A 26,865-nucleotide genomic window follows, 5' to 3' on the forward strand; every position below is an offset into this window, starting at 1 on the left:
CACTAGAGTCACTGCCATGCTGGAGCCTATTACATCTGACTGGGCGAGAGGTGGAGTAGACTGATTGTCAGCCAGTCTCACAGCATATATGAACAAGCAACCTCTCACAGTGTCTTCAATTACTTTAGCATGGATGCTTTTGTGATGTGGGAGCAGACAGGGTTACCCGAAGAAAACCATGCAAGCACATGGGGAAAAAAATGCTAACTCGATACAGGCCAGGTCAGATTTGAACCTGGGTCTTCAGAGCTGTGAAGCAAGCATGCTAAGCAGTCGCTCACCGTGCCGCTTCATTGTATGCATTCCTGAGAATAATCCATCACTTTAAATTAAAAGTTCAATCAAATTGTTCTTTATTCAGTAGATCCAACCCACAGCCCAAAATATTCATTTTACAAATCACATTGATGCATCTCCAACTGTAATGTAGAATCATTTACTGCCCTTATCCCGGGATTGTATTCTTCTTTAAGCAGTACTTGCCCAACATACTTTACAAGGTCTAAATGTACTTGACCAAATAAGGGGGAAAATGAATAATCATCCATCCATCTATTGTCCAAGAAACCAAATAATTAGACTTTACACCGATCTGATCAACTTGATTGTTATCTGCCGGTATCTAGCATTTTATGCTGATCTACTCTATCATCATTCGTGGGTCTGATCATTCATTGGCTGTGTATTGCCATCGTGTACATTTGAATTCAAAAGCTACTTTATTTTTAGCCTGTCTTTTGACGTAGTACTGTACATATCTGACTGCCAATAAAGTTATTTAAAAAAACATTTCGGCAGTGCGGGACAGACAACATGCAATGTATTTAGACTACAAGACAAATTTGTTCTTTCACGATTGCATTATGTCAGACTACTGCAATAAAAATCTTGTATTCCACTACCACATGCAGTCTTTTATGATCATTGGGGTTTATCTTGTCAAATTCAACGTGAACAGATATACTTCTTACCATGGTGACAACAACAATGGTTTGCGTCGTGTGTGAGTAATGAGAAGAAAATGGGGAAAAATGTGTGCTGGTGGTCATTGGTGCTAGAGAGAGGACGATAATTCAAGGATTCCTTCCAGTATATTTGTGTACTTTTAATACAATAGTGCTCGTAAGCAAGCAACAAATGTTATACAAAAATGTAGCCTCTTTCTAGCACTATCTTAATGATTATACCTAAACATGCTGGAGTTGTCAAATAATGCTGTAAAGTTTGTGAAATAATTCAATTACATTAGCGCAATTTAATTACTGTAAGTTAGCACCCATTATTTCTGTCATGTTGTAATGTTGGTTTGAGCTGATTAGAATACACGACCTGAAAAGATGATCATAATAATAATAATAATAATGATGATGATAACATCATAATCATAATACTACTAATAATAGTAAGTAAAGAGTAAATGTACAAATAATTTGCTCCATCTTGACATCGACTCAATGATCGGTTATAATTTTTTTAAACTTGCTGATTGGTGTGTGTCTCCAAAAATCCTGATCGTGTCAAGCCTATGAATAATTAAAATGGTATAGGACAATCTCTATCCTGTTTCAGTGCCAGTGTGTATTGAGTCGAATAATGCTCCCATATTTTGGTTATCCCCTCTTAGAAGCCATCACCTTATTGTGGTGGAGGGGTTTATGCTTCACAATGATCCTAGAGCTAAGTTGTCACATTACGACCCCACTAGGGTCAACCAAGACAAACCGGTGAGAGACCAGTCAAAGCATGACAAAAATACCCCTAAGATGACCTTTGGGAAGGGGGGACAGGTCATGACTGTTGTTTATGCCTATACCCCAAACAGCAGTTCCGCGTACCCACCCAGTTTTGCGTCTTTAGAAGGGCTGCCCAGGAGCACTCCCGCTGGGGACTCTGTTTGACTTCAGTGCTCACGTTGGCAATGAGAGTGAGACCTGGAAGGGTGTGATTGGGAAGAAGGGCACCCCTGATCAATACCCGAGCGGTATTCTTTTATTGGACCTCTGTGCTCATTACGGATTGTCCATAATAAACAGTAGCGTAAGAGTGTCCATAGGTACATGTGTACACGTGTGGGCATCCCTGTTAAAGCTACTGCCCCTGCAACCAGACCTCAGATAAGCGATGTATGATGGATGGATTTTGGTTATACTGTAGCTAAGTGACTGGATAAGAGGACCAGGGTTCAAATCCCATTCTCGCCTATGTGAATTTTGCATGTTGTCTTGGTGCCTGCGTTTGTTTTTTTTCTCTGGGCACTCCCGTTTCCTCCAACATGCGAAAAACATGTATGGCCGGTTCAGTGAAGACTCTAAATTGCCTGTAGGTATGACTGTGAGTGTAAATTTATATGTGCCTTGTGATTGGCTGTTCATGGTGGATCACGATTCTCTCTCGAAGATAGCTGGTATAGTCTCCGACACCCCCATGTCCCTAGTGAGGATCAGGGGTGCAGAAAATGGATGAACGTGGCCAAGTCTCCCATAATGTTTATTAGCCTTTTCCAAACAGCCATTTGGTTGACTGAATTACCTGCACCAGTGTGCTATTTTCAGCCAACTATGGCACTCCATTTTTCCTCCATTGCTCAAGAACACACTGTAGTTAACCTTCAATCCCACATCATCAGTATAATTCTCACCATCAATTATTGTTGTTGTGCTGTTTCTTGGATAGAAATCATTGGGGCTGTCAACCATCCATTTGATTTATTACCTTATGTTTTCTGAGCTAGGCCTTGTTTACGTATTTCCCAAAGGGTTTTGATATTTAAATTTAATAATCAACATGGAAATGTTTGTGCCTTTACAAAAGCTTCCCTCTGCTCACCACTGATTCCGATTGTGTGTCTGTTGAGCCTCTTGACATTTTGCTATTTTGTATTTGCCAGGTTGTTTGCAGCAATGTTTCTTAATGTTTTTGAAAACATGCTGAACAAAGGAGGACTGATTTTATTTTGATACACCCGGAGTTAAAAAACAAGATTTAAGATGACCTTAAGATGCTGCATTCAGCCGTTAGCAGAAAAAAACGGTTGCTGTCAGCAGCTGGTTATAGGCATATGTTTATGGCGTACATAATTCTCGAATGATTTATGATTCTTGAAAGTTGTTCCAGTAAGTCCTCACAAACACAATATTCTATGCTTCAAGGACTGATGTATCTTAGGGTCATAGTGCCTTGGTCCACGTGATTAGACTTCCCCTGAGAGTTTGCCCAAGAGCATGCAAGTCGTAACATTTTCTGCTGCCATCGACCAAATGACTTGTAACAAACTATCAAGGGAAGTCTGTCCTTCAATGCCCCCCCCTCCCACGCTGAGTGTTTGTAATGTGAAAACACAAGATTGAAACATTCTTGGTTTTGTCCTGATGCTGGATCGTTTTGAGCATACATGGCATCGTCGAGAGACTTTCTTCTTTTTTGTCAACTTTTATACCTGTGCAGGGCTGTGATTGACAAGTGTGACTCAGACAGAAGGTGGTTGTTCTGCGTCATGGTTCATGTCCTGCTCACATCTATTTAGCGCAAAATATGAGCATCCAAGAGTGTCTTTTTATTCTCTTTATGAGCCAGTCTTTCCTCACAGCCGTGTACATGATGTCTGCAACTGCAAGAGGGCATCAGTCTGTGCCTGTGACACGGTTTTATGCAGACGTCATGTCACAAGACATCCATTCCCCTGTGGGAGGAGGTCAGGTATCACTTCCATTAGTCATGTTTCTTTACCTAGTTACATTGCTGCATCTACGGGCTACTGCTGTTTATGTTTCCAGAACATTTTGAACAGTGTGGATTGGGATGATTGTTGCATGATAGTAGAGGTGCAAAGATTCATTGATTAATCGACGACTAAATAACTATGAAATAAATCTAAATTATTATCAAATAAACTGATAACTATTTTTGATAATTGACTACTCGCTTACAGATTTCTTTAGCTCAAAGTTGGTCCATATCTTTGGAATTTTAGTCTTTCAGTCTATCAATGCAGAGTTGCTGAATATTGAGGAATATCTGTATTTTGTAATGAAAATCTTGTGGTGACTGTAACACCGATTGTTACGGATATTGTAAAAAATAAAATCCTGCATCTGACATTACCAGCATGTCCACATTGAACAACTGCTTAGTGCAAGCTATTTTCCTTCTACGATGGAATGCATACAGCTCATATACTGTATTATACTTTGATATAGAGTGCAACTGCGTCTGGCATTACAAGTTTGATAGAATAAAAATATTCAAATGAGAACTGTTTCAGTCATAACTTATTAGCAATTATGATTGACTGTCACACCAAAATGTTCCTCACAAAATTAAAAAAAAGTGGGAATTTACACAAATTTGGACAAATTATCTTAAAGGTAAATTTTTAAAGGTTGCCAGTTCTGTGAACTACCCTATTTTCCAGATGACGGCATACTGGATAATCTGCTCCCACTCTGCGCACCATAATTTTTCTTTCCCATCCACGAGCCGCGCCTGACCATACCCCACTGATATATACAGTACTTAAAGGTACCTCGTGAAATTAGATATTCACACAAAGACTTTGTAAATGTTTATTTGCATAGCTTGTTTCCAAACAGTGACTAACACAGCAGTAAAACGGCTCAAAAATAACAGAAAAGTCATTGACACTTGAAAATGACTGAAATCATCAACAATACTCGCACTCTGTTTACTGGGGTTGACAAGCTCAACTGAATCACATAGCTCCAGAACCCGTAACAGCTGATAAATGCTATGAGTTTGCCCGTTATTTTTGGGAAAAACTACGGTCCATCAGGTTAAATACCACAACTCAGCAAAATGATACAATTATAGTACATCTGAAGCCACCTAGGTAAAACTCCATTAACTTGTCAGAATTTGATACAGTTGGCCGAAAAACTGTTGAGAAAGCTGTTCAGCAGCTGAAACCATCATCTTGACTCAGGACGATCTAACTTTTTCAAAACTATTGTGAGATCAGTGGTAGCTAATTTGCAACAAATAATTTCTCACTTCAGTCTGGTAAGTTTCCTAAAGCACTTGATGTAGCTGCTGTTAAGCCTCTTCTTTAAAAAAACAAACAAAAAAAAAAAAAAACAGCCTTGGACGCTTCCGTGTTAGCAAGATATAGACCCATCTCTAATTTCTCTTTCAAAGCCTGGATTGTTTCTCATTTTCTTGAATTAAATGGACTTTTTGACAAATTTCAATCAGGTTTCTGAACTCATCACTTTACAGAATCTGCTCTTATCAAAGTGCTAAAGGATAAAACGATGAATACCGACTCAGCAAAGGTGTCAATTTTGGTGTTGTTGGTTCTCAGTTCAGCTTTTGATACTGTAGATGACAATGTACTGCTGAACAGGTTGGAAATGTGGGTAGGACTAAATGGTTCAGGTCCTACCTGGTGGAAAGGAGCTACTTTGTTACCATTGGAAGTGCTCAATCTCAACAAATGGCAATGGCCTATGGGTCAGTTCTTGGACCCCTCCTGTTCAGCCTATATTTGCTACCATTGGAGGAAAATTGCCAGAACTTTAGTTTTTAGTATCATAGCTATCCAGATGACACAGTTAAATGTAGCAGTGTCTCCAGATGACGATAGTTCAATTGAGGTGTTGTGCCACTGTCTAAAGCAGATAAATCACTGGATGAGCCAAAAAATTTTCAGTTAAGTCACACTAAAAGTAAGAATAGTTTTTGGCAATAAAGAAATAATGATTGGTGTTTGTAAATACCTGGAGTCACTATTTATAAACCAAAGACCTAGTCCGATTCCTTGGTGTTCTGATAGATTCCGACCTGACCTTCAACAGTCATATCAAATCAATTACTAAAACTACCTTTTAACATATCTAGAGTGACAATTTGGATGGGTCAAGCAGACCAGGAGAAGCTCATCCATGCTTTTATCACAAGTAGATTTAACTTTTGTAAAGGTCTTCTGACTGGGCTGCCCAAAAAGATCATTAAAAAGCTGCACCTTGTTCAGAATGCTGCAATGCAGGTTCTGACCAGAACAAAGAGGTCAGCGCACATAACTCAAATTATAATGTCTTTACACTGGCTTCCAGTCAGCTGTAGAATAGATGTTAAAGTTCTGCTAGTGATCTATAAACCTCTGAATGGTTTAGGTCCTGAATAAATGAAAGAAAATCTAAAGGTATGCAAACCCAGTAGGGTTAGGAGATCAACTGTCTCTGGTCAAATAGTGGAGTGCAGAGTCCAAAGCAAACATGGTGAAGCAGCATATCGCTATTATGCTGCAAAAAAAAAATTGACTAAATTGAAAATAGAGGTGACGTCAGCCCCAAGTGTGAGTGTTTTCAAATCCAAACTTTTTTTTTCTCATCTGTTTGAGTAGTTCCACTTTTTCGAAATATTTCTTGCACTAAAAGCTGTTTTAATTGTACTTTTTTTTTATATGGATACTTTTAATCATGCAAACCACATTACCGTTCCCTTGTGTATGAAATGCACGATATAAAAACATTTCCTTTGGTTTGCTTCTACATGCAACAGAGGTAGTCTTCTATGCACAATTGAGGTAGATTATTCTTCTATGTGGACTAAAAGTAGTCTTCTTCTACACATTGTAAGCTTCTGTGGATGTACATGTACTCAGAGCTAGGTCCCTGCAGAGTTCCAAGGTAGGGCAGGAGTCCGGGTTGTCAGATGATAGCGGGAGTTCAGAACCTGTTTGCAGGGAACATAGGTAAAGGGCAGACTGGGGACAACGAGCAAGAATTTATTTTAAAAAAAGAACTCACAAAGTCTCTGGGGAATCAACACAGTGCAGCCTGACTAGAACTCGGCATGGAACGTTTACAGTCTGGCGACGTGTTGGTGTCTCACTGTTCCTAAAGAGGAGTTGGATGTCATTAGGCTGATCAGATTCACCTGCTGGACTGTAGTACGTCAACCCCACAAAACACTCATGATGTACACGCACACACACACACTCGCACACAACGGGCGGACTTCAGTGTGCTGAAGCTGCAGCCATGACAGTACCCCACCCCTCCCACATATATACACACACGCACGCGTGCACACTCACAAGTGCCACCCAGCACTCGAGGAAAGCAACCAGGGTGGGTGAGGTGGAAGTCGCGTATCAAAGATTTCAACAGGATCCAGCATGCAGGGACCCAACTCTGCACCTGCAGACCATAGTCCTCCCAGCTGACAAGGTACTGGAGCCCGTGACTGCAGCAACAAACATCCAGGAGCGTGTTTACGGCCCAAGTAGGATGACCTCCAACCACCAAGGTGAGGAGGAGGGCGCAGCACAGGGCAGGATGGTGGACTGGACGAAACCAACTTAATCTGGGAAACATGGAAAGTAGGGTGAATGTGGGGAGTGTCAGGGAGCTTCACGCCCACTGTGGATGAATTCACCACAGCCTCAATCTCGTAGAGGCCAATGAACCAGGGGAGGGCAGTTTCTTGGATTCAACCTTGAGTGGCAGATGTTTCGTATTGAGCCACACTCGAGTGCTCCCGGTGCTTCTGGCAGTGAACCCAAAGATGGCTGCCAGCCAAGATGGTGTTCTTGGTAAGGTACTCAGAGTGTATGCCTCCTAGCTCACCTCCATAGTCACCAGGATTTTCAGGATCTCCCTGGCCCAGGCAGTAATCTCGTCCTGTCTGAAATCTACCATAATCATCCTGATGCCAAAGAAATTTCCCACCACCTGTCTGAGTGGCTACCACACGGCGGCCCTCACATAATCATGAAGTGCTTTGAGAGACTGCTTCTTCAACACATCATGGTCCATCTTCCTGCCAACTTTGACCCTTGTCAGTTTGCATATCTGTGCTGGGTGTCTTGGAACAGGAGAACAACTATGTCTGAAAGCTCTTGGTTGACTATCGCTCAGCTTTCAACACAATACTTCTCGTCACCAAATTAATTACCTTTTGGCCTTTCACCTCTCAAATGTGCCCGGATAAAGAATTTTCTCACTAACCGGCCCAGACTGTGAGACTTGGCCCCTACCTCTCCTCCACATGAACACTGAGCACCGGCTCCCCTCAGGGGTGTGTGTTGAGCTCCCTTCCTCTACGGCTTCCACACCCATGATTGTTGTCCGCCCAATAACATTCTCATGGTGAAGTTTGCTGACGACACCACAGTGGTTAAATTAATTCCAGGAGGAGATGAAACATCCTGCAGGGGGTGGAGGTCCTGAACCTGGCAACTTTCTGCTCAATAAACAACCCGACTCTGAACAGCAAGTGGGCCAAGGAGATCATTGTCAACTTTTCAAGGACCATCAATGACCTCTTTATTAACAGCGATTAACAGCAGTGTAGAGGGGCCACACATTCCGTTTACTCGGTGTCCTCATCTCTTCTTTGGTGGACATATGAGTCAGCTGGTGTTACAGTGTCTGCTTCACCACAAAGGCACAGATTGGAAGTTCTTCTGTGTGTTTTCTCATCTGAGAGTTTGGTTCACCCAAGTTGCTTTGGTTCACCAACCTCATAGAGCGGGTCTGGTGATGAAGTCTGTGGCCCAAAGGAGGATTTCAGAGTGGACCGCTGTGGAGGAGGAAGTGAGGAACGCAGAGTTCATGCCCCTGACTTTTGTTCTCTCCGGCGAAGGAGAAAGATCGATCAGGTGGTGTAGGGTGCTTGGCTCTTTCTGGGAGGCTGACTCTTCTTTATAAGAGACTCATTTAGGGACCTCCAGAAAACCTCCTGTAAGACTGCATCATTGAAGTTGCTCTCAGAAGCCAGAGTCTGAAAAATGATTAATTAAGCTACCCTGTGAAAGCCCTGTTTATGTGACATCAGCCTTTTAGTGACCTCCCTCCCATGGACTGGGTGGTCAAAGATTTTCTTCCATCTCTTTGGAAAACAAGGATTATAACACGCAGATAGCTCCTCTCTCCAATTTCGCCGTGGCCCACGAGAGTGCTGTACCCAAGAGACAGCCGAATGAGGTATGCAGTTTTTGCATTTTCAATAGAATAAGACTGCGGTTGCTGCTCAAATACAAGTGACCACAGGACCCAAAAAAGTACAAGAGCCTAGGTCGCGGTCATAAAGCGCTGGCACAGGCATGTATGGGTCACGGGTTATGTGGGTGTGAGGTGCAGCGGTAGCAGAGAATGCTGCAACAGGTTACTTTGCACAAGGTTGGAGTGAGGAGTGAGTGAGTGATCAGGACTGTAAGAGCTTGGTAGTGTTGTTCCAACACCGTAATCTGTCCGTTCACCATTTGGCAAAGGGGGTATGTCCCTGTTTGGTCCACAATTAGTCGGAATGTGCTGTCTGGGCTCGTATTGTGAATTGGACCCAAATGAAGAGATGAGAGAGAGTGCAGCAGGTTGAAAGAATGTTTATTTCAAATTTATTGAAGCAAGCAAAAAGTTCTCTGAGAGCTAGGTCCAGGGTTGGCGATGTTCCAATGTTTGGCAGAGTAGGAGTCCGGGTTGTCAGAGGGCAGCAGGAGGTTAGCACCGGTTTCCAGGGAAGAAAGTCAGGGGGCAGACTCGGGACAATGACAATGAGATGGCCACTACCACCTACTTTAGTGGATATGAACTTACATTTTATTCCATCCATCCATCTTTTACCACTTATCTGGGTCGCGGGGGCAGTAGCTTTAACATTCCCATCTTTCCCATCATTTTGAGGGCTTATAGTGTAGGTAACCTTTCTTTCTCTGTGAAGTCTTCATTCTTCTCACGAAAGGTTGATAGAGGAAGGGAAGTGAGCCATTTGGATTTTATTCCATCAACAAAGATGAAACTTGATATTGCACTCAGTTGTTTGTATTTGTGGCTATGCAAGTGCCTCCTTTCCTCATCCCTTTTCCTTTTGTTCATCAACAAGCTGCGATCAGTTGACAAGTTAGATGACAGCGGTCCCTGGCGACGGTGCATTAAAAAGCATTGTGAATCTTAAGAGACGAGGTCGTGCAAACGTGATGCATTATCTCGCTTTCTGACGCAGTAATACATCTGTCAGGAAGGCTGCAGAGATAAGGTTAGTAGTTCGGCTGCGTGTGCCAAAAAGTGACTTACTTTTGTGATTAAAAAAAGTGGAGTTGGTAACTTATCACACATAATGAGAGCAAATACAATTTTTTTTTTATTTTTTTTTTCAGTCGAAACATTAGTTTCCTCCTTATCCGTTTCACACACATTGCATCAGTATAGGATTTCTGGTAACAAGTGCAGCCTGATGCTGAGGCACTAGATGATCTTGGACCAGACATGCAAAGAGAGGAGAGATTTTAAAGTAGATTCAGCGAGCAACTGTATATAAGCGACCTCTCATTCAACGCCTACTGTAGGTTCCCCTCTGTGCTAGCTCAGAATTGATATGTAGCACCTGACCTCCACCAGTGCCATTCAAGCCCGTTCTCTTTAGTTACCTCCTCCCACCCCCTTTTGTGTCTTCTTTCCTGGGAAGCATCCTGCTGACACTCTCCAAGGGTTCTTATTTGATATTCTTGGGGAGGGGGGGGGGGTGAAGTCACACTGAAGTAGCACCTTCTAGTTGTAACCATGGGAATTTAAAAAATCCCAATGGACTACTTATTTTACCTACAATACCTGTCAGAAACATGCACATGGATGGAGGATTTGCACCTCATACAAATATTGAGGCTTTTGAATTACATTCATATGTTGTTGTTTTGACTGTGGCTGCCATCCACAAAACAATGTTTAGCATGTCAGGGATGTATCGGGCAAATGAGATCTGAGCGTGTTCTACATTTTTGGCCCCGGGGAGGCTGAGGATGTTTCCCTTCTTTGCCTTCGCTGCTTGTCGTTGCATCCAAATCTGCATATTAACACTTTGCTTAATGCCTTGCTCCGAAGGATAGCCTGTCGCAATCATATGGTGTTGGAGACAATAATGCCATTACCGCATTTATGTATACAGTGGTTAACAACACCATCTTTAAAGATCCCTCGTTCCCTGAATTTTGGCTTGAACACAAAGCTTAAAAAAAAAAAAGAGAGAGAGAAACCCCATCAGAAAAGCTGTCAAAGTACCACTTTTGATCTTGGATGTGTAATATATGCAATTACTTTTGTTGCCCATGACACAAAAACAGTGATTCCCAAACATGGTTTCTGTGGCAGCCTATTGTCTTGAGATAATCAGGAGTATCCTGGGAAATTATCTAACTATAGACCCAATTATTTATTAATTAAAGTTATCTTTGTTCCATAGATGTAATTTATGGAGATTTGTGGCACAGTGGACATGTCCCCTGCGCTTTTTCATTGGGGCTTTTTTATGTCCCCTGCAGTTTTTTTTTCATTATTTTTTACTGTGCAAAACAATGTTACACAAGATAAAATGGAGATGTGACAAGCAATCGAAGGACAAAGCACTAGAACCATGCAGAAAATGCCACCAATCACAGCAGCATCGGTTTATAAGAGGCTCATGTCTGATGTGGAAGACTACTGATCTTGTGTTTAGGGAACCTGTGCTGCTATGATTAGTGCCTCCGTATTGTCTTTCAGTCCAGCCTTTTACAGCCACTGGTACATGTCATCAACTTCAATATGTTGGTGGTACATGCCATGCAGGGGCTTGTTTTTCCATGACAGCCCATCCACCTCCTCCTTCTTACTCAGGTTCTCTTGCCTGAGGTATTCATTTAATAGTTTTTCCCAGAGGGGTATCTTCTTGATGTATTCTTGGGGACCTGTTCTTTCCTTTTGGATAGTCCTTGAGACATTCGTAAGTCCTCGGCTGCCCTCTTTCTGCTTAGTGTTCAACCTCAGGATGCTGGACAAGGGGTGGAACCCTATGTGCATTGTAAGGAGCTTTCTTGTCTTGATTAAAGTGGCTTTCATCTCTTCCAGTGGCCGGGGTATTTTGTCAGCAGGGTATCTAATAACCGGATCACTGAAGTAGGAAAACATCAGCTCCATCCTCAAAAAGGCCCAGCAGAGAATAAACTTCCTGCACCTTCTGAGGAAGCATGGCCTGCCACAGGAGATGTTGAGGCACTTCCACCCAGTGGTCATTGAATTGGTCCTGTGCTCTTCCTCCACAGTCTGGCTTGGTGCTGCCAGAAAGAAGAACAAGATCAGACTGCAGAAGACAGTCATGGCTGCTAAAAAAAATTAAAGCTACCCACATTCCTAGTCCTGAAGACTCTTCCAGAACTAAGACAAGGCCATTGAAAATCCTCTTGGACCATCCACATCCTGGTCACCGCCTATTCCAGCGCGTTCCCTCAGGTCGGCGTTATCAAGCAATGCAAACTAAAACCTGCAGTCCTTCCAACAGGTTCTTCCCTCTTGACGGTTACCTTCTGAAACCATTTGCTTGCAATTTTATTGTAACTTGCTGCCAGTATTGCACATCTGTCGGGATAATACATTATTCGCACATTCACTGTTCTCTCATGCCGGATTACAGTAGGGCCTCTACCTACAAAATGAATTCGTTCCGAAAGTTATTTCCTCGTGATTTTTTTTTTTTTTTTTTTGTAAGTAGAATCACTTTTTAAATGTAAGTAGCCTCGTTTCATGCCTGGAAAGAGTACCACAGATGCACTATTTGCCTTGAGGATGCTCATGGAAAAGTACAGAGAAGGTCAGAAGGAGCTACATTGTATCTTTGTAGACCGAGAAAAAAGCCTATGACGGAGTACCTAGAGAGGAACTGTGGTACTGCATGCGCAAGTCTGGTGTGGCGGAGAAATATGTTAGAACAGTACAGAACATGTATGAGTGCAGCAGAACAGCGGTGAGATGTGCCGTTGGTGTGTCAGAAGAATTTAAGGTGGAGGTGGGACTACATCAGGTTTCCCCGCTGAGCCCCTTCCTGTTTGCGGTAGTAATGGATAGACAGACAGACGAGGTTAGACTGGACTCCGCTTGGACCATGATGTTCGCAGATGATACTGTTATCTGCAGTGAAAGCGGGGAACAGGTGGGGCAACGGTTAGAAAGATGTAGGTACGCACTGGAAAGGAGAGGAATGAAGATGAGCCGAAGTAAAACAGAATATATGTGCGTGAATGAGAGGGGAGAAGGAGGAAGAGTGAAGCTCCAGGGAGAAGTGATGGCGAAGGTGGACAACGTCAAATATTTGGGGTCAACAATACAGAGCAATGGAGAGTGTGGTAAGGAAGTGAAGAAACGGGTTCAAGCGGGGTGGAACAGTTGGCGGAAGGTGCCTGGTGTTCTATGTGACAGAAGAGTCTCCGTCAGGATGAAGGGCAAAGTTTATAAAACAGTGGTGAGGCCGGCCATGATGTACGGATTAGAGACGGTGGCTCTAAAGAAACAACAGGAAGCAGAACTTGAGGTGTACATACAGATGTCAAGTGGTTTGTTCATTACCTCTTTCTTAGTCGGGGAGTTTTTCTTTATTCTGTGGCTATCCGACGGAAGCCTCTGACTTCTACATACAGTACAATTCTACCATCTTAACATCTTTTTTTTCATTCTCCTTCTGCTGAGATTGAAGGGGCCTTCGGGGAAAAAGAGTGTTGTTTCCTTGTTTATTTTTATGTATTATCCTTGGAGATCTTGTGTGAGTATAGAGGGAGCTCACAGGAAAAAAGATTCATTTTATTTCTCGAAAACATAATGTACAAATCTGAAATGATGACGCGGAGAACGCTTTTGAATCACAGCTGTCTGGCTGATGAGGACTGGAAACTCATTTAATTAGGGTGATGAAGAGGAGGGGGACTGTGGATGCAGGCAGACACACTGACCCCCTCACTAGTTCTCAGCTGCAATTGCGTGTACAATTTCGGAAGTAGCATCACACATAAATCAAGCAGCGGAGAATGAATGACGCTTGTCTCCTGCTAACATCCCCTCACAGATCGAGACCTCTGAGTATGTTCATGAGATGAGATGTCCTCATGCATTATAATTCCTTCTTCTCTAACTAGCTTGTAGGCAATGAGCCAGAAGGTGGTGGGGTCTCATTTGAAAGTTGTCACTGCTCATTAGCTTATAAAGACGAAAGATCTCAGCCCGGTACTTTATGTAGCGTGTTATTTGCATCAGCCTGACACATTGCGATTTTCAAGACCCATTTGTACCACTTAGTGCAGTTCCTGCTTCCTTCGGTATGAGCTTACTTTTCAGGAGAGGATGATTTGACTACATTTCTTTGAGCAACTATTGGGAAAATAATTTTTTTTTTTTAAAAATATTTTCAACATCTTTTAGATGGCACTTGTTTTCATACTGTGGAAGAAATACTATAGCTGGTGTTATTTTATTCTGCAAACATATGGGGACCTGAAGGTAGTATTTAGAGTTTAAAAAAAAAAAAGTTAAACTTGTCCGTATGACCTGAAAGTAGAATATGATTTAAGTCTTTTGTAAAATCATCTGTGTCTGGCCACACCTTATGCCTCTAATTTAAAATGGAATTTTTCTTTCAAAATCTGGCATGGTGAGACAAGAATAACTAATCAGAGACTAGAGACAGGAGGGAAGGTAGAATAGTCTGTTAATCACACTGCCGCCATGCACATGAAGGTGGGGATGCACCACAGCCTCTCAAAGGAAACAATTTGGGTTTCTTGGGTGGATTATTTAACTGTTTATTTAACATTTAAACAAATGTTTTAAAAAAAAGGATTGCACGGCTCTTTCTCAAGACAAATCAATTGGAAAGAAATACTATATTGGTGGTGGTCTATATGCATACGGCTGCATAGCTTACCATGGAAAAACCACCATATATGCCACACCACCATTCTCATCTAGTTCTCAAATATGTTATATTATTGCTATTTGTACATTTCAAAAAATATAGCATCAAACTGTTAACATTTCATTACACTCTCATGGCTAACCGAGGGTCAGTCTGCAGCAGGCAGGTGAGTAAGACTCACCGGTCCCTTCCTCCAGGCCAATGCCAGCAGGCCATCAACATGCTTGAGGCCAACCAAATTGCCCCGTCATGTGGCCAAGGGAGAGTATCATGCATCTATCTCTTTCTTGATCTTTTCTACCAAATTTACTTGCAGTTTTTTGGGGGCATTGATGTGAGGGGCCGGGAGTAGGGAGTTGATTGAGGCTACATTCGAACCTTGCTACCAGTTTGAAAACTGTGTACTGCACCTTTTAATCAAGAGTGTGTCTTCCATTTCAGGACCTCAGTTGCCTCAAGGTAGAAAAACGGAGCCATGGGTACCTACAATAACCACACAACAGAATTCTTGCCACCATTCAACAAATTGATTCGTCTCCCTCTCCATTGTCACAAATAGGAAAGGGAACCAAAATATCGCAGCCAGAACCCATCCCATGTATCTTGTAGCAAGCTTGTGACGTATGTTGTTCTGCCCTCCCCGAGTGTTTTAACCAGTTTAATGACTCAACTTTTGGAGTTTATTGTAAAACCAAATGTATGTCTACAGAAAAAAGAATCAATTATCTTGTATACAGTGCCATTAAAAACTATTGGCCCTCTTTTCAAATTCTCAGATCATCAAAACAAATGGGAACGTTAGACGAATATAACCCAAGTGAACTTAAAATGCTGTTTTGAAATGGTGGTTTAAATTATTAAGGAAATGTACATATTCACCCGGAACACTTGACATGTTCTCTCTCTTTGAATGAATTGTGTAATTAAATCAGAATCAAAATCACCTATCTAAGTATCTCAAAAACACAATGATTTTGTGTTCAATAGTTGGAGCCCCTCTAATATGACAACACCCATTATTGAGTCAATATTTTGCGACATAAAAACACAGTCACTAAGCAATAATATATGACAATCATAACAATGCAGAGTTCAGTTTGTTTTGATTAACAGAACGTAGTCTGTAGAGCATGTCCTGGGTCGTCCCTGTGATCGGTTTCTGGTGGGACATATCCAGAACACCTCACCAGGGAGGCGTCCAGAAGGCACTTTTGGTCCTGGGAGACTAATTTCCAGGAACTTGAAGGTCTCCATAGTTGACACAGGGGAGTTGGACAACATGAAGGGCAGCAGTGGTGAAAGGAAACCTCCTGAAGTGCAGAATCCTTTCTACAATCTTGAGCATGTTCACCTCCAGGTTGTATCTGCCACACCAAGTTTAACAGCTGGGTGCTTTGAGGTGCAGTCGTTCTTGGAGAGAGAGAGAATACAAGCGGCGAGTGGACACATCCTTGGGGCGCCCTGGTGCTACTTATGAGTGTAGATGATGTGATGTCCCCCAGCCTTACCTGCTGTGTCCTGCCTGTCAGGAAGCCAAGAATCCAGTTAGATGGCGAACAAGACACTTGATAAGCTTGGAAGAGAGGAGTTTCAGGATGATGGTGCTGAATGCAGAGCTTAAGTCTGCGAAAAGTATCCTTGCATTGGTCTGCATGCTGTAGAGGTGTTCTAGGATGAAGTGCACTCCCATGTTGACTCTCACATCCATAGACCTGTTTGCTTCATAGGTGAACTGCAGGGGGTCCAAAAGGGGACCTGTAATGCTCTTGAGATTGTCAAGGACGAGGTGTTCAAAGGACTTCATGGCTACAGGTTTCTTGGGGACTGAGATGATGGTGGAGCATTTCAAACTGGGTAATGCCTCACACTGTTCTAGAGATCTGTTGAGACTGGAGCAACCTGGTCCGTACAGACTTTGAGGCAGGATGGACACACAAATATTTATTTGCAGGTGTGTCACACAAATAAATGGTTTTAAAAAAAATCATACATTGTGATTTTTGGATTTTTTTTTTTTTTTAAATTCTCTCTCACAGTGGACATGCACCTATGATGAAAATTTCAGACCCCTCCATGATTTCTAAGTGGGAGAAATTGCAATATAACAGGGTGTTCAAATACGTATTTTCTTCACTGTACGATATAAGATATGGCTCACATTCTCTTGGTGGATTGTCAACGCAGGAAGGGGAGTCAGGGGTGTTGTGGTTGGTGGTGTTGGGCTTGACAGTGTCCTTTTGAAATCTGCAGTATGTGTTGAAGTAGTCAGCTAGTCCTTTATTGTTCTCAGCTAGGGCGGGTGTTCGCTTGTAATTAGTTACCCGTTGTTATCAATGTCAGGGTGATTTTAGTCATCAGTGGAAAACTATTTCTCGAGTGACTGCACAATTTGCAATTCGACCGGAGGAAACGTAGTCAGCTATGGGTGCCTAGCAAGCATTCCAAACTCTGTGCTGATCACTTCAAATGGGCATGTTTTGAGAAAGATTTGGCAAAAACCACTGTATACAGACATAGCCTCTGAAACCTGATTCAGTGTCAACTATTTTTCCTATGGCCATCGGGACCTCAACCGACAGCAACACAGTTAAATCTCGCACTCACCATGGTGCATCAGCGAAGTGGCACAGACGATGTCAGGATTTCCTTGTATATACCTATGACCACTAAGGTCATAGTTCATATAGGGCCATTGAGAGTAGGGGGAAAAAAAACCCCATGCAGTATTTTTCAGCGTTGACTATGCACTGGAGAGTAGGGGGAAAAAAGAACCACACAGTCCTTTTCAGTACTGTCTTTACTTTTGGCCCTAATAGAACCCAACAGACTTTGTGCGGTGTATTATGCTACTCGAGTGAGGGGCAATATATAGCGTACTGGATCCTATGTTAAACCTTGTGCTGTGTCATTGAAACGTATATGAATATATAATACATATAGTCACGCTAAAAAATATTGGTACCGCTGGGGTGCCATTGTTTCAAGCCAATACTGTATAAAAAGACATGCTTTTATCACATCGAGCCAGTGAACAAGTGGATCTTTTTCTGTTGTACAGTTACTGCTTGACTGCTTGTCTTTGTCACTGTTCTGACATCCTGAAGGAAGGATGCCAAGTTCAGTTGATGCTCCTGTACATTGAAATTATCCTCCTCATATTCCAACATGTTGCTCACCATTGCGTATAGTCTAGCGTGATGTGTTTATCAATTACAGCTTCACTTCTGGTAACCCTTGCGGTGGAAAGAGGAATCACATCACACTCAAGTGTCATAAGCGTCGGGCATGTTCGGGGAGGGCTCAATAGACGTCATAAAAATCTAACTTTTTAGCTAAACTATGAATGAAAACATGTTGAAAATTATGTGCATGAATTACTATACATAAAATGTTATACATAATGTGATCTTTAAGTATGGCAGTGAACTATGGCTTTTTGTTAATGGATGTGAGAAATCACTGTTGGTGCACACACTCCTTCCCAAAAACTAATGGGATGTAACAGTGTCCGTATATTCACCCACGCTGCCAGTTTGTTTCAAACACCCCTCCAGTCTCTGCAGTTTAAACATCTTTGAAGTTCTGTTTTTGCTTGATTGCTCCACTTCACTGTTTTCATGTTACGCTTTGCACATTGAAGTTTTTGCCTGGTTGTTGGTTTTAACTGAATTAAGCAGTGATCAGACGAGCCTAGAGCAGCAACGGGGATAGCACAATATGTGTTATTTAGCGTAGTATAGCAGTGGTTTAGAATGTTGTTTTCCCCGGTAGGACAGTCCGCACTGCTTGCATTAAGGGAGTTTGTGGTTGTGGTTTAGGTTGGTTAAAGTCCCTAAAAATAATGAGGGGTGAGTCTGGGTGCTTTATTCAATTTTGTTTACTTGTTCAGCCAGGTTTAGCACTGCTGCATTTGTGTTAGCTTGAAGAGGAATGTAAACACCCAAAAGTATCAAAGATTCAAACTCAGGGGAATTGCTTTTTTGGCAAAACCTTTTTCTGACCCCATAAGTAAGGATGCAATCCTGTCTTTGTGGAGTTTTTTTTACAGAAAGAACAAAAAGTCTTTCCAAAGAGAGGATAAGGTACGTCTTACGAGTTGTCACCCCTTACTGAAGTTCAGACTAAAACTCCTTTCGTTATGTTAAAAGTGAGACAGAGAAAGATGCCCCCCAACAAAAAAAAAAGCTGCTCCCTCACAACAAAAGAACAGAGCTGTCTCTTCAATATGACAAAGGCAATCCATAATTTGCTCTGTTTTGAAGGACATTGGCGGCACGGTGGAGCAACTGGTTGGAGTGTTGGCCTCACAGTTCTGGGGACCGGGGTTCAAATCCCAGACCCTCCTGTGTGGAGTTTGCATGTTCTCCCTGTGTCTGCGTGAGTTTTCTCTGGGCACTCCGGTTTCCTCCCACATCCCAAAAACATGCATTAATCGAGGGCTCTAAATTGCCCCTAGCTGTGATTGTAAGTGTGACTGTTGTCAGTCTTTATGTGCCCTGCAATTGCCTGACAGCTAGTTCAGGGTGTACCCCACCTCTTGCCCAAAGTTAGCTAGGGTAGGCTCCCCCACTCACACGACCATTGTGAGGGTAAGCGGCTCAGAAAATGGATGAAATACAGTAGAAGAAGAGGAGCTGAATTATGTAAGTAAATAAGTGCCAAGAGGATTTGAATTTGAAATGCAAAGTGATCACATTTTCAATAGCAAACAGCCAACCAGTCCGGTTACGCTTTCTTATTATTTGACGTCACGTGACTAAGAAGGCAGAACTGGGATTGGCTGGGTGTTCGGTTCTGACCTGAAGTAACCCTGCTTGGTGGCACAGACGGTGAATTTCAGACAGCGAATTGTAGCCGGTTGAGTTGTTAACATTTAAAAGTTACCCTGAAATATAACTATAGAAAATGTGATCACTTTACATTTCAAATTCAAATCCTGTTTTCTGGGGCATTTCAAATTCAAATCCTGGTGGCACATATTTACTTCCATATTGAATGGCTTTATCACCATTGTGTCATCTCCTCTAGTGCTTTGTGTGAAAATGACTTTCTGATAAGGCAAGGATGTGCTTTTCAATAGTTAAAGTAGTGTAGTTTCTGATTATTGACAGCTAAATTGCTCTTTCTAGTGCTATTGGTGTTTCCCGCTGCTCTTGTTGGCAATCTGACACCCTTAGAATAATTAGATGATAATTGTATGGTCATAGAATTATTTACAACAAATGTGTCTTTGTTCACCGATTTAATGGCAGCAGCATATAAAGACGGACAGAACAAATAAATGCTCTTTGATGGCAGAAAGTGTATAATTAACTTGTGTATCAACTTTTTTTGACACTTGTTTGGGTGTATGCAGTAATATAACAGGAGATGCTATACATTTTTACTTTTTGTCACTTTTTTTGTATAAATTTTATTATTTACAGTATAATTTCTCCTGCCTCTTGGCTTTGAAAAAAGGTTTTCTCTCAATTGGCTTTTTCGTTGTTAAATAAAGGGTAAAATGCAAAATAAGGCATGGCCTCAAGATGCTGGATTGTGGTGTGAGACCTTTTATGTATCTATCAAATTACGCTGAAAATGAGTGCTGAAATCATCTACGGCCCGAGTATTGATAATGTGTCCTGCTATGGTTCTGGTTAACAAATGGTTAACTTTCCCTCGTGTTCGTGCGTCCGTGTGTGTATTTGGGACACATACACATCTCCCAAGTACTGACGTTTTAATGATGTCGCCCTGGTCGAGTGAGGTTTTTAACTCCAGCCCTTGGCTCGTTAACTCACAGGCCAGCGAATGTAATAAACTGTTAGCTTTCCCTTAGGCCTAGTTGTGTGCATCTCCAGAGCAAACACCGGTCTGCCAGCGTCTTGCTACGTCAAGAGCGGTCCGTCGGATGTTACCACAACAATCAAAATGTATCTAGTCCAATAAAAAGTCTCATTTCCATTGTATGGAACAATAACCTGCCTTCCTCCGGCTCTGTAGTTTTGATTAGTTAAATCTGGCATCTCATCACCAATACACACATATACACGTACAATATTGTTAGTTTTATCGGGACTTAAACTATGTGTATACAGATACAGAATGTATATGCCTCATGCGTCCCTGCTAATTTTTGTGCGTCTCAGACACAGGACACAGATCAGACGATATCTGCATTCATTATCCAAAGTCGATCGTGTTTAATTTGTTGAAGGATGTATGGCGTCTTAACGGTCTATATTTCAGTAACAAGTTGATTTTTATGTATCTATTTTTTGCTCACGAAAATAATATGGTGAAAAATAGCAATGTTTTTTTAGTGTCATCAATTCAAATGATGCAAACCCTTCCTTGCAAGCCTAATGAACCTGAGCAATTACATACCATTGTTGTGGACTCTGACATAAACATAAAAGCTATCTTAAATCACTAATATGTTGAAAAATTGTAAATTTATTACTCAGCGATTTAAATGATACAACCATCCTAAAGCTTTTTCTCATTTCTATGGAGAGGAAAAGGCTGAAACATCCATATTCTATTTGTACAGTCTTCAAGAGTTTGGAGTGTTTGTAGCATTTCAGTTTCAAGATAACTTTGAGAGTGGAGAGAGCGACCGAGTGTAACTGATTACACATCACGTTGTGCCAGATGTCACCGAGGCGGGACCGTGCAGTCTAAATAACCACCAGTTCAGATGTTTGTTCATCAAGAACTGGATTTTCCATTTCTTTTATTCAAAGGTGAGGTGTTTGTGTTCGAAAGAAGTAGGGTACAATAACATTTCCCGGTGGAGGAAAAATTGCTGTACCTTAATTTATATAAGCCTGTACTCCAATAATGAATCTCTTATTTAGAAAAAACTTACTTATTTCTGAACTGGTGGGGGGGCATCTCATTCGGTGCGCCATGGTCCAAATTCCAAAAGCAATGCAGTGCCTTTTTCCTGGGTCCGCAGGGACTTCCACGGTCTACCTAAAATGACAGAAAAATTACATTACTGTACATCCTTCTATATGATACTCCCCTCCTTGAGTCGTCACCTCATCGTGGTGTGTGCCAATGATCCTAGGAGCTAGGTTTGCCTGTGGTTTTATGTCCCTGGTTCGGGTCACCCATGGGAAACAGGTCCTGGGATTTAAAAAAAAAAAAAAAAAAAAAAAAAAAACACTGCCCTATAAACTCCTATGATGAGTAATAAAAGTGGATTTATGTTTCACTTGCCCGTATGCGGGTTACTGAGACCGCCCTCTGGAGCCAGGCCTGGAGGTGAGGCTTGAAGGGAGTGCCTGGTGGCCAGGTGTGTGTGTGTGTGTGTGTGTGTGGTGTGTGTGTGTGTGTGTGTGTGTGTGTGTGTGTGTGTGTGTGTGTGTGTGTGTGTGTGTGTGTGTGTGTGTGTGTGTGTGAGAGAGAGAGAATCTGCTACCATGCACCCTACAGAAATGCCTTTGTCATCCATCGGAACTCTTTTCAAATGTCTTTCAGGCATTTGTGATCTAATCGATACAAAAGTGAGCTTACGAAACCCAATTTTAAACAGGAAATTAATTTGTCCAAAATATGGACGGGCTTTAATCCTGCTATAAATTAAATATTCAATCAGAAAACAAGCGTAAAATTACAACTGGGTCACTTTAGCGCAGGGGATTTTTTTTTTGCAGAAAATTTTTGTAAGTCCAGAACTAGGGAATAAGTGCTAATGCTTAACAGTATTAGTTTGGGCCAAGGATGATAAAGGCTTGCAGGGAAACCAAATAATTTGTTCTCCCTGACCCTTGTACAGTATGTACACTACTCACAAAAGGTTTAGGTATTGTGTTTTATGTGAAAGTTCAGGATGACCTAAAATCCAGTATAACCTTTACAGGTGAACTTAATTTGAGCTTCTCTAAACTTTTGATTGGACAAATCCAAATCACAACAGGTGTTTCACGTGTTGCTATTTCCAGTTTTTCGGTGTCTTATTGCAACCTGCTCATCCAACTCTGTAAACTCAGTGGTCACCTCTCTCTGAGAATATCTTAGTTTGAAGCCTCAGAATGGCGAGTTACTGTTGATCAATTGTTTGTCGTCTCGGTTTCGTGAAGTCAAACTGCAAATAGCATGATGATAGCCTGTCTAAATACTTATTCTGATTGAACCAGGAGATAATTTGGTTGAGTATAGTGAACCCATTCAGAGTAGGTAATCATTGAACTTTCTTTCTTCTTTGTCAGAGTTGACCATGGACTCCTTTAGCACAAAAAGCTTAGCCCTGCAGGCACAGAAGAAGCTGATGAGCAAGATGGCAACCAAGAGCATGGCTAACCTTTTCATTGACGACACAAGCAGTGAAGTGCTGGATGAGCTGTATCGGGTCACTAAGGAGTACACCCGCAACCGCAAAGAGTCCCAGAAGATCATCAAGAACCTGATCAAGATGGTGGTAAAGTTGGGGGTGCTCTATAGGAATAACCAGTTCAGCAGCGAGGAGCTGATCCTTGTGGAAAACTTCAGGTGGGCACAAAAGATGACTAAGCACTTAATACTGTAATAGTATTTATCAGTATTTTATTAGCTTTTTTTGATTGGGGACATTGCACATTGCTGCAAAAGAGCCACAGTTGGGAAAAGTCTCAAGTAAACTATGAATTTTTTTATTCGTTCTTGGAAAAAAAAAAACCCCCACACATTTACATACAAAATAGTACAAAATATCAAAATGTACACAAGGACCTGTGTGTGAGTAGTTTCAAGAGTTTATGTGCTTGTTAAGGACCTCAAAAAATGAGTTTTTTGATGGAAACTAGATAATAATGATTATAGTAATATTTATTTCAGACGGTACGGTGTGGACCTGTAGAGCGTTAGCCTCATAGTTCTTAGGATGAGGTTCGAATCCCGGGCCCGCCTGAGTGGATTTTGCATTTTCACCCCGTGGGTGTGTGTGTTTTCTCTGGGCACTCTGCTTTCCTCCCACATCCCAAAAACATGCAACATTAATTGGACACTCTAAACTGCCCCTTAGTGTTATTGTGAGTGTGGCTGTTTGCCTTGTGCCCTGCAATTGGCTGGCAACCAGTTCAGGGTGTACCCGGCCTCCTGCTAGATGACCGCTGGGATAGCTTCCAGCACTCCTGTGACCCTTGTGAGGATAAGCGGCTAAGTAAATGGATGGATAGATATTTGTTTCAAAACAATAGGGAACATGCTGCAGCTGCTGCCCATTCCCTAAATATGTAAACATGGAGAACAATAATAAACAGAATATTAATGTTAATATAACATTTTGGAGATTCTACGCTGAAATGTGTTAGATAAAAACATTCTGTGTTATAATACAAGAGAAAATGAGGAATATTGTAATTGAAATATCGACAAAAACATCATTGGACTGTATAGTTAGGCACTCAAAAAAGCATCACAAGCAAAATTAGAAAAACATGGACTGTACTTACATGTATATGGTGTATATACTGCATGTTTGGTTACAACAGTGTTTTTCAGACCTTTTTCAGACAAACCTGACCCAGTCTTGAACCTTTTTCAGACGATATCTAACCCAACAAACCAGAAGGGATAACCGAGTGGTCTTATCTGTAAATAAAGGAAGTTAACGAGGCGAGCATGTACTGTATAGACATTTGAAGAGGGTATTTCAATACAGCCGACCAAAGTGTGATCAATGAAAATGAACCAAAAATTGTGATTAGCCACAATTCATTCACAATTTAACATACAAATAATATTGTACTATCCATCCATCCACTTTCTGAGCTTCTTATCCTCACAAGGGTCATGGGAGTGCTAGAACCTATCCCAACTGTCATCTGGCAGGAGGCAGGGTTCACCCTGAACTGGTTGCCGGCCTATCGCAGGGCACACTGGGATGGACGACAGTTGCGCTCATAATCACCCAGTCTTCAGAACTGTTAGGCCAACACTCTGCAGCTGCACTACTGTTCAGTCCACTTAAACACTAAATACTTTAAATACAGTACTTCTTTGCACTGGGCCAGGCCCAACTATGTAAAAATATAAGCATCTGAGTACAGAGCAAATAATTTTTCACAGCACTGTACAACGTCAATGTCATGGTAAAGGGAGAAATTAGATGAACCCTTAAGTCTATGTTGTGACTCACAGAATGCCATGTGAGGCGGAATACATTTCTTCCAGATTTGTTTCTGGCAAATTTTTTACCAAATGTATTTTCTATTCATATCGATCACATCTCTATTGCTATACATATCGATAATGAATTATCGCCCATCCTTATAAAGTGCACAGGCAGCCAGTAGGGGGAGGACAGAATCAGAGTTACAGTATCTGCTCCCCTCCTACGTTTGGAGCAACTTGCAATTCGTGGGGGAAGGACTGACAGATTCAAAGGTAAAGTGTATTACAGTAAGCCACCTGAGCCAAAAGGATGGATTCCAGTTTCAAAGTACTGTTGTGTAAGAAAAGGCTTCACCTTTGCCAGCTGTCTGAGGTGAAAATAAATGGACTTAAAAACTGCACCAGTTTGCCAATCCAGTATAAAATCACTATCCAAGTTCAAGTTTGATGTACTTGGCTTTATTATGTACCCCAAGGCCGAAGTAAACAACGGGGAGGGGTTTACAAGGTCCACCAGAACCAAACACCATCACTTCCATTTACTTTTCATTACATATTAAGAACTTTAATGGCATTCAGGCTTTAATGTCTTGAAGACATAATAAAAGTGGTTTTAAGGTTTCTTATAGTCTTCCTCATTGCGCTTGGGTCTGGCACATACCCTGTCCCCTGTGATAAATGGGAGTTCTGTGTACATGGAAATAAACCCATAATTTTATAAATGTTCCTTCAATGGACAAAAAAATCCCAGGCACACTCCAACATAGAGTAGAACGTCTTCACAAAAAAGCGGAAACTTAATCACATCACTAAAGGAGAAACTGTATTGGGAAGGAGGCAAACTCAGTTTTCTTGCCTTGACACTTCCTGTTGATGCCTAAACTTTGATCAAGAAAAGAACAAGTCAGCAGTTTCTATTTATAACCAAGTGATCTCACTGTGTCAGGGCTGGCGATTGACAGCGCGTCTCCTCCCATCTGTCTCGCAGGAAGAAAGTCCACACGCTGGCCATGACGGCAGTCAGTTTCCACCAAATCGACTTCACCTTTGACCGCCGCGTGATGAGCGCCCTGTTGAACGACTGCCGCGAACTGCTGCACCAGGCGATCAAACGCCACTTGACAGCCAAGAGCCACTCACGCGTCAACCACGTCTTCAATCACTTTGCCGATTGCGACTTCCTGGCTGCTCTGTACGGGCCATCCGAAGTTTATCGCGCTCACCTGCAGAGAATCTGCAACGGCGTCAACAAGATGCTCGACGAGGGAAACCTTTGACCTCTGCTTGAGGCTCCCCTTTTCATCTTAAAAAGCCTCCCTCTTCCTTTCACCTCCCATCTTGGAGGATATTTTGAGTTTAAGATGACAATCGGGAACTTTTCTCCACGTATTGGTTGGTTTGTGCCTTCCTCTCAAAACATGATCATAACACTGAAGTGCTTTTTTTTGCCTAGTCTTTCTATTTTCTTTTTGCTTTTGTGTCAAAGCAAGCATAGCCATTGCAAATGAATGTAAGATGCAAATGTATAGGAGCCGCTGTGACTTAAATGCCTTCCTACTCATTCCAAGGACACAACGCTTGCTGTCTCAGAGATGAGAAGTGAATCCCTGAACAGGCAGTTTTATCTCTATAAACAATTACTCAAAAAGGAAAGAAATGTCTATGCTATTTCCAAATATGGAAGACATAAAGGCTCTTTTTTTTTTTTTTTTTTTTTTTTTTTACATATATTTTTTTAAACTACATACTGTTGCACTCAAGCCTGAATAAGCACTGTACTGTACTTTTTCCTGCATTATTGCAACTATTGGGACCAGAGCAGATTAATCTAGCTTCGTAGTGAGGCTGGACTTCTTGTTCCAAAGTCATTAATAAAGCCGCTTCTACCTTTTTTTTTTTTTTTTTAACAAATCTGGTTCGTAACCAGCACAACAAAGATGAAGTATTTGGGTCACAGGGGACCTGGAATATAAAGGAGTCAGTGCTGTGCGTGTTGTCACTGCACTGACTCAGATGTCTCTCTTTGCGAGGCAACATTGTGACTGCAATACAAAGCTATCTTCAGTTCTACTACCTATACTCACTAATGAGAAACCACCTAAAAAGTAACATTGA

General features: G+C 41.8%; 1 protein-coding gene across 1 annotated transcript in view; it reads left to right on the forward strand.

Moving 5' to 3' along the window:
* Positions 1-26,483, forward strand: part of tnfaip8l1 (tumor necrosis factor, alpha-induced protein 8-like 1) — a 32,455-nt gene extending 5,972 nt beyond the window's left edge. Inside the window, exons 2-3 of the mRNA XM_061826290.1 lie at positions 22,869-23,148; positions 25,739-26,483. Of these exons, the coding sequence (XP_061682274.1) occupies positions 22,877-23,148; positions 25,739-26,027 (561 nt within the window). The 5' untranslated portion in view covers positions 22,869-22,876 and the 3' untranslated portion in view covers positions 26,028-26,483. The remainder of the gene's footprint in view (positions 1-22,868; positions 23,149-25,738) is intronic.
* Positions 26,484-26,865: the final 382 nt, after the last annotated feature.

This window comes from Syngnathoides biaculeatus, chromosome 7, assembly GCF_019802595.1.
Source record: "Syngnathoides biaculeatus isolate LvHL_M chromosome 7, ASM1980259v1, whole genome shotgun sequence".
Classification (NCBI taxonomy): domain Eukaryota; kingdom Metazoa; phylum Chordata; class Actinopteri; order Syngnathiformes; family Syngnathidae; genus Syngnathoides; species Syngnathoides biaculeatus.